This window comes from Acanthopagrus latus, chromosome 16, assembly GCF_904848185.1.
Source record: "Acanthopagrus latus isolate v.2019 chromosome 16, fAcaLat1.1, whole genome shotgun sequence".
Taxonomy (NCBI): Eukaryota; Metazoa; Chordata; class Actinopteri; order Spariformes; family Sparidae; genus Acanthopagrus; species Acanthopagrus latus.
In genome coordinates this window covers 14727522-14736639 of record NC_051054.1, presented here as the reverse complement: position 1 = coordinate 14736639, position 9118 = coordinate 14727522, and the positions used below count along the sequence as shown (strand labels likewise).

At 45.9% G+C, this 9118-nt stretch overlaps 1 protein-coding gene across 1 annotated transcript; it reads left to right on the top strand.

Moving 5' to 3' along the window:
• Positions 1-222: 222 nt before the first annotated feature.
• Positions 223-9078, top strand: LOC119034265 (synapse differentiation-inducing gene protein 1-like). The gene is made up of 4 exons (XM_037125103.1): positions 223-763; positions 3345-3825; positions 7137-7274; positions 7977-9078. Exons 2-4 carry the CDS (start codon positions 3400-3402, stop codon positions 8133-8135), a joined length of 723 nt encoding a protein of 240 aa, XP_036980998.1. The 5' UTR covers positions 223-763; positions 3345-3399; the 3' UTR covers positions 8136-9078.
• Positions 9079-9118: the final 40 nt, after the last annotated feature.

Genomic DNA, 9118 nt, shown 5'->3' with positions numbered 1-9118 from the left:
TTGGGAACTAATTCAGAGCACACTGCAGGAGACAAGGGGATGAGGAAATGTATGCAAAGTGGCACATTTTGTGAAAACAGAAGAAGAAGTGGAATTATGTGAAGAGGGGGGAGATCCTGAAATTCATGCTGCAGAAGGAGAGCTTGTTGTGTGGGTCTTTTTTTCTTTTTTTCACATTTGGTGGGCGTTCTCGGTGGGAAGGGATAACATCAGCTGTCCAGGGAGGCCAGGCGATGCAATAATTTAAGTCTGCAAAGTGGGAATGCCAGAGGGGGCTGGCACGTGAGACACCGGCGAGGGAGGAAGACGCGCCCAGGCAGAGAAGAGTTTTGGAAATGTCAAATCCGGGGTCGGGGCTGAGAGTTTGCTGCGCGTCCTCGCTCAGCCAATCAGTTCGCCGGAGTCCGCTCAGCCTCTCAGCCGGAGTTGTTTTGGAGCCCGAGCTCAGTGTGTGAGACTGTGCGTAAAAATCTACCTGTCAGACGCGGCAGCGGTGCCATGGCGGGCAGAGCTCAGCGGCGAGCAAAGTCCGTCCTCACACGCACGGAGTAAGTTACCTTTTCAGACGGATGCCGTATGTTTGCGCTGCTGCTGTGGCAGTTCTGCTTCCCCCTCACCCTCCCCAAAAAACTGATCATGTGAAGTAAAAAAAAAAAAAAAAAAAAAAGGTGGTGGCTCCGTCTGTCCGTCCGTCCGTCTCCATCGAGTCAGTTGCGCCGAGGAACGATGCTGAACAAAGCTGCGGGAGGATTTTCCAGCACAGGTAAGAGGATTCTCGCAGATGTTTTGCGACCAATAGAGAAAAAAAAAATGTTCTTAGCCGTTTGTTTCTGGGTAGACATGAGATCTCTCTCTGGTGAAGACAGCGCAAAACAGTTGAATACATGAATTAAAAATAGCGAGATTTCGCTCATGATCATCTGTACTTGATACTCTACTTGAGGTTAAAATAAAATGAAAGGAGAGAAAGAAGGGGAGAGAAAGGTGTGATGTCATCAAAATAATGAAGATTGTGAGCGTTTGTGTGTGTGTGCAAGTGTGTGTGTGTGTGTCTGTGTGTGAGAGGGAGATATAGAGGCTGGCATGCACTGTAGACACACTGTAAGAGAAGGGGAATGCGCTCACGATCATCAATAATTGTGGAGTCTGAGCACACACTCACATGTGCTAAGTGCCCATATTCTCGAGTCAGATGAATTATTTGTGCGTGTGGGATGTGGTTTTTTGTTGTCTAATGTAGTGTGTAATGGAATTCCCTGTTATCTGGAGAGTGGCTGAGCCTCAGAAGCATGCGAGAAGGGATGGAGACGCAGCGGTGGGATGCGTGGACTCAGTGGATTCAGCCACTGGCCCACATTATTCATGCTCCTCCACATCCAGCAGCTCTGAAACCTCTTCCTGCTCGGTCTCAAAGGGGTCACAGAGGGCAAAGGTCTGCAGTTGATCTGCATGTCTACTCTTAGGTCCAGGGAAAGCATTGCAAATGTGGGTGGTACAATGCAAAGAAGGACAGCACTCTGCAATGAAAACCTGCTTTGTGACGGTTTCCCTTTTTTAAATGTTGTTGCTTCAGGTGGCATCCCATTTTTGGGGTGTTATTTTGTCCAGGTCTCTGCAACTCAGTCAACTCCCAAATTTCACAAATAAGCCCCTCTTTTTTTAATAAAAAAAATGTGGGGAAAATCTTTAATTTCTCCTCACCCTGTGGCTTATCTCTCACTACAGCTCTTTCAACATAAAAGCATGAAATGACTTGATTTGCCACTAATTCTAAAAATGTGATGCAACCGCAGCTCAGCTGTTATTATCTCATTATCTCATTTCATCATCAGACACACTGTAAGACGCTGGATTAATTGGATGGATGAGGTCTTTGTTGGCCTGAAGGGATCAACCATCGGTACTGGCTTTGCAAAAAACAAAAAACAAAATAATGCATTGCTTACTCACACCTCTCAGATCACATGTCATCGGTGGACTTGTTGCCTAAGTGACAGCCTCTCCTGACATTGTTCCCGTGTTTCGTTCGTCTACGTATGCCACAAATGTTTTAACTCAACTCAAAATCACCTGTCTCAGTATTCTGAAAACATTCAGGAGGAGTCAGGGTGGCCACTTCACAGACAGTCGCAGTTATCCGTATGCAGTACAAAGCACAGCAGCACCTGCCAGCCCTTCCCTGTTTTTTTTTTTTTTTTTCCGATATAGGCAGCCGTGCTATGTGGAAGGTACTTTTCCCCTATATGTTTTGCGTGAATCAGGGGGTGTGGGGTGCAACAGTTGAACATGCAGCAGATGGTGATTTTATGGCTCAGTCTGGCAAGAGCTTACGAGAGGAATGCTGATTGCTGGGCAAGATGAAACCTCTCCTGCACAGAATTCATGTCCTAGATTATTACATTACTAAAAAAACCCAATCTCGGGTCTGACTGCGTAGCGACATAACTGTATTCCCCCAAGAATGTGCGAAGATTTGATTGAACTGCATGTTCTTCGTGTCTTTTAAAGGGACGGTTCACCCCAAAAATCAAAAAATAGATTTCGCTCATGCCTGTAGGGTTATTTTTCCTTCTAGATTGTTTTGGTGTGACGTGCAGAGATGACTGCCCCTCTCTCCAAAATAACGGAACTGGATGGCACTCGGCTTGTGGTGCCCAAGGCTCCGAAAAAATTCATTTGAAAATCTCAGTGGCAGTGTCGCTTTCCAGAAATCATGACCCGGTTACTCGACATAAATCACAGAGTTTTGCTGGGAGCAGTTTCATGCAGGAACTATTTTGTTGTTGCCAAACTACACCAACTGTATCGCTGCACAGAAGAAGGCGGTGACTCATCTGCACTCCAGTTTGTCATTACGGGCGGACTTTAGTGGCATACAGTTGTAACTCCAACTTCAAAACTTAGTATTCAATCAAGTGTGTATTCTAAAGAAGTCTCTGTCTACATGTCACCATGTATTTATTGGCCTTGCAGACCTACCTAACCTTTTGAGGTATATTATCACAACCTCAACCAGCTTTTGTTGTTGTCAGCAGCTCTCATCTCTGAGCTACCCTCTCCTGGATGTATTGCTTAACATCCAGTGCCAACGTAAAAACCCAGTCATGATCTCTGGAAAGAGACATTGCTTTTTTAAATTTTTATTCAGTGCTTTGAGCATGGCATGCTGAGCGCCATCTAGTTCCATTATATTAGACAGAAGGCACAAGTCTGTTTGGCCGACACCTCCGAAACTCTAGATGGATAAATAGCACCACAAGTAAGAGGTTAAATATGTATTTTTGATTTGGGGGATAACTGTCTCAGTTTTTATTTAACAAGTTTGATTCTATTTAACTCTCCAGCTACCAGACTGCCAAATCTTTGGGACTGATCCACTAGAAGCTTGAAGCTGCCGTCATGGAGAGCCTGAGTGAGCTCCAGAACCCCCTGCTAGACAAAACCAGCAGACACGTGGTGCACAACGACTACCAGGGCTACCAGTGTGACTACCCGGGCCAGCCTTACCAGGACAGCCTCATCGGCTACTACTACACTGATACTAATGGCAAGCATAAGACTCAGCAGTTTCTGGATGCCACCTCCCTGCATCTAGCTGTGGAGGCCTTCTACAGGCCCAATTTCATCCTGTACAAGGACGATGTGAGTCTTCACAGCAAGGACTCCAAGAGCGAGAGCTTTGAGACCACTTTCACGGAGAGTAAGGATGCTGTGTTGGACGGAGTTTCCGAGGAAAACCCTCTGGACAGCGTACAGGGGGAGAAGGATGTGAAGATCCAGACGGTGTCGTACGAGGTGGAGGAGGAGCAGGGACCCGAGTATGAGGTGAGAGGAAAATATCATCACAGTGCTTCAGTTGTGTTTTGTTTGGAGATGTACAAGCAGTCTGTGTTTCAATTGTAGCCTAACGACATAAGTATGCTTCAGGTTTCTCACTCCTGCTATGAGCTATATGGGGATAATCACCATAACTACACACAATAAAGACCACATTGATGCAAGTAAGAGCCGTTTGGCAGTGTTTGACAGAGTAATTAGAATATTGAGTTGCTATATGAAGTTAAAGGCGTTGCAACACTTAGTGGTAGCTGTCAGAGACATCTTTCAGCACAAAGTGAGTCATGGCATTTAAAGTGTTATTATTTCATTATTTCATTTTAATAGACTGCCAGTGTGATTCACGCTCGTTTTTCTCTCTGCTCTCCAAATGGTCAATTTACCAGAGTCTTTCAAATCCAGCGCAGGGGTAATTGTACGCTTTAGTTTCATAATCACATTCGCAGAAAACGACACATCTGAGTTCATCTACCCAGGCTATTGTTCTTTTAGATATAAAACTTCACTCTCCAAAGGAAAACCGTGACAGAAAAAAAGAGCAGAAGTCTTTTTCAGAAGTGCGAGAAATCTAATTTCATCCAAGGCCTGCTTGTGAAGTACCCAGGGCTCGGAGCTGGCAGAGGAAGAAGCATTGCGACCTAACTGGGCTGATGATCGAGCCAGCGCTTGTCACTCGGAGGCCTGGCAGATAGATAGAGACGTGGCACCGACTGCCATTAATGCCATAAGTAATGCCGTGCTGCGAGGGTATTAAGCGGGACTCGGCTGATGCATGGCTGTCGGAGCAGGTGTGCCCGGAGCTAAAGTTATTCCACATCAATTTCAAAAGAGCAAATGAATCTGATGAACAGTGCACAGACGAAAGCTGGCTTTTTTAGCTGGAATATGAGAGTCTTTGCCCAGCACCTGCGTTTCTTCACTCTCCCTTCGTATGTGTCTGTATGTTTGTGGGCCTCAGTGTTTTGAGAATCACAAAAAGACACATCGGTTGTGCTAGATGTGTGTTGATGCAGAGAAGACAAATTCGATTTGCGAGGATTTACAGAGCAGTGAAGATTGGGAATAAGGATAGAGTAGAGCTGGTGAAACTTTCATACACATCCTGAAATTCCAGGACATAGCCTGTGGCAGTTTTCACCCATAATACAGTTTATTGTTTGTCAGCAGATGCATTTTTTTATACTCTTTACTTAAGTTCAATTCTTAATTTTATGTTGGTTAGCTTTAAGCACAAAAAACGCTTTAGGGATTAGGGTTAGGAAAGATCATGCTTTGGCTTACCTCCTTGAAAATATCCAGTTGTTTCCCACAGTCTCTCCTCGCTGTAACACCCCCGCCCACTCTGACTACACCCTTTCTGACAAGCAAGTCATCTCAAACACATGATCAAAATATGACACATTTTGTAAAAATGGCGATATCATACATATCCTATACATGGTTAGGTTGAAGGTTAAACACCTGAAGGTTACGATTAGAGCTAAACGCCCTAGGTTGGGGTTTGACGTAAAATGTCCAAATTTTATTTGGGTGACTGGGATGTGCTGCAACCCAGTGCAACCCACTTAAGAACTGTAGATATGATACGTATGACTTGTAAAAAATATATATTTTCATGGTTAGGGTCAGGGTTAAACACCCAAGGGTTAGGGTTAGGATTAGACATAAAATCATCAAATTTTATTCTGGTGACTGAGCTTCATCCATTGTTAAACCAGCACAAAAACAGTCCAGAGCTAGTCTATATCAGCGGATCTTTGACATCTGTGTGATGAAGAAAAAAATCAATTGCAGGTAACAACTTAACAAGAGCACATGGACGGTGCCTCTGTGATTGCCCCGAGCAACAGTGTTGAAGGGGTCCACGTGTGCCCTGCTGTAGAGCCGACTGTCCCCTCCAGGCCCAAACGAGGCTTCAGAGAGCGCTGCGACGGGGTTGTTAAAGGCAAGGAGCCCCATCAGTTATACTGGCATCAGACCAGACAGGGAATGTGTCCCCGGCCGGCCGCACTCGGTGTCAGGCAGATTGTCAGTAGGACTGAATGCACCAGTCACTCACAACTGTTATCAGGTCCCGCTACAAAGATAAAAGGAGATTACTGCTGTTTGTTCCCACCGGTTTATTCATGTGATGTCAGATTACGTGGTTATGACCAGCTGCTGTTTTTGATGGCTCACACCCGGCTGTCCAGGTGGACGGTGTTCATAAAGCAGATAACAGAGAGCTTCATAATCTTTTATTGGCCATGGATAGGAAACTGTTTGGATAGTATAGAGCTGCAGTGCTAAACTACTCCCTGCCATCGCAATCAGGTCTTCAGACAGGGACACCCCCAAAAACAGCCGCCCCGTGGTTTGGTAACTGAAGATCAGATTAGAGCTTAAAGAGAGAAAATTGTGCGCGGTCAAAAATGTGGACGTCAGCACACAAGTACGGTTCTTTTCTTCTCTGTCTGCCTTCCTGACTGTTCTGTAATTACCTTCGAAATGGTTGGTCCAGTTCCTGCCTTACATATCGATTTCTATTTTGTTGCTTTCCTCCCCCCCCAACCCCCTTTGATTGATCCCTGAAGGCAGCAAGACTAACAAATGAAACCTGCTGCTCATGGGGGCTATTTATTTAGACAAACATCCACTCCGTCCCTGGGACAGCAGAGAGAAGTATCAGGCAGTGTCCTCTTAAAGGTCACCCATGCAGTCACATCGTGATCCTCGCTGCAGGCACGATGTGCCAATGTGGCCTGAGTGGCGCTCGAATCCATCATTCGTCGGCCCATTCGGCCCTCGTGGCCCTGAGTTGGGAGTGTCGAGGTGCGGCATTGGGAGCTTGTTGAACACTCGCCCACGTAAGACGGCAGGTGTACCGAGGAGAGACGGTGGAGGTCTGGCGCGTGCTGTAGAGGCAATTTAGCACATAAATGACACTGTCTTCTTGCCGTTTCCCCTGTCACTGTGCAATGATGGAACAATCCGTTAATCCTGTGTTATCTGTCAGGCCGCTCATGGGTGTTGACAGAGGCACCAAATCCTCTCCGGCTGGCTGAGCACATCCTGTCCTGGGCGATGGTGCAACAAGGGCAGAAACACTGACCTGGCCACCGCGAAGATGCGCAGAATCCACCCGACTATCTACACACGTCAACCTTACTCCATCTGTTATTATCTGCATGTCAAACAAGACCACAAAGGCAAACGTGCGGTTTGCCTCGCAAGTTGCGGCGCACGTAGTCGTGTAAAAAGTGCATCATCCTCTCCTATTCTGACATCTGATTATTCTTCATCAACCCACTGTCTTCCAGAGTGACAGCTCCAGCGACAGCGAGAGTGAGGACAACTTCATCGTGCTGCCCCCTCGGGACTACCTGGGCCTAGCCATCTTCTCCATGCTCTGCTGCTTCTGGCCCTTGGGCATCGTTGCCTTTTACTACTCTCACAAGGTAAAGACCCAGAGACCTCAAGCCTGTCATTAACTCTGATTACACTGCATTCTATTTAAGGTCAGCGAGCACAAGCACTCAGACTCTGTACTACTGAAGCCTATTTTCCACCCTGCGACCCTCCTTTGCAGTTGTTACAGATGATTGACTACGTAAATTCAGCAGGTTCGGCCCACTTGTCAGTCTGTAGTATTCGCTTTAGAAAGCCATTAACATTGAGGTTTCGGTCGGTAGTATGCTCTGTGCGAGCGGTGCACTGCAATTACATTATTTCAGGTTGTTGCATCCATAGCTGAGACCACATTTATAATTACTGCAGCACCTTGACATCGTCTAGTGTCAGTATCTCTCTGGTCCGGAAGCACTGAGCTCACGCCGCGCAACCTCGAGCAAATCATGCCATATCTTAGTGGTTTTGCAACATCCTCCACAGTAATTGCAGGGACTATTATACCGGAGCAGAAAATAATGTGTCAGAAGAATAAATAAAGGCCAGGTTCATTTTTTGATAGGAAACCAAAACACCCAAACAACACATTTGTCACTGTCAGAGGGATAATGACCTAATTGCCATGGTAACTAATGGCTCCCCGAGAGCATTTCTTGTTTTCTCTCTTTTAACTGTGGCTTAACACCTACTCATACACTCAGTGCTGATGAGTAACACACCGGCTCATTTCACTCTCTGCTTTGTTTTGTCAGACTGGCAAGGCCATCGCTAAGGGAGACTTCTCCAGAGCAGGAATGAGCTCCAGAAGAGCCCTATTCCTGGCTGCCCTTTCCATCACCGTTGGAACAGGGATGTATGTGGGGGTGGTTGTGGCCCTCATAGCCTACCTGTCCAAGCCTGGACATGTATAGCACTGGGACCAGTTTGCCTGGGGGACGGGGGGAGACAGCGATTAAAAAAAAAAAAAATAGGAGGCAAGATGGGAGGAAGGGAAAAGACTAGGCTGGATAGATCTCTTCACCTCTCCTGAAGGCATGCGCCTTAGCTGCTGTGAAAAGAAGAATCTATATGAAGAGAAAAGACTTAACCAGGAAGAGAAAGAGGAGAAAAAAGAAGAAAAAAACAAGACGTGCGGATGAAGTATTACTCGGACTGCATATTGATCCAGACTGAATCGTTACTTCTGGGATCCAACACTCCCACCAAGGTATTCCACCACCACATGAAGAAGAAAATCCGCCCACAGAAGGATGACTAAGGACGCGCTGTACTTATATGTTAGACGAACTACTGAGCTCATAGCAGTAAAGAACTACCTACCTTTTACCACAATAGCCGTTTACAGCAGTTTTATTTTACCTCTATAGTGGGTGTATTCTCTGTCAATACTGTTGCAGATTGTGTATTGTCGACTTTATGATTTCTTGGAAAAACAGTCGGCCAGTGGGCCGTTTTTATGTGATTGTTTATGTGAGGAATATGGCTGTGGCTGCAGTAAACGGAGAGAGGTGGACTCCTTGTAGGAAGGGGAGCAAAGGTGATTTTCACAGTGTACACACAGATGCCAAGCGGCGGTCAAGAGGGTTAGGCTACTTGTGTTTATTGTGTACTGTAAAATTAGTCAATAAATACATTTGGCATGAATAACGAAACATGCTCGGCCATATCTCTCACGCTCCTATTCATTGTTTCTTTTCTGAGAGGCGGGCCTTAATCTGCCATCCAAACCAGGGGCAGCCTACAAGGTACTGGGGGGTAAATGTGTGAAGACCAGCTATTCGATTAAACTGGGATAGAAATTAAATTAGATTTTTTTTAAGGGAAAACGTTCCCATATTTCTGCGAAGGAGGACAATAAACAGCCAAATAATGATTGGTGTGATGCTGATTTTCA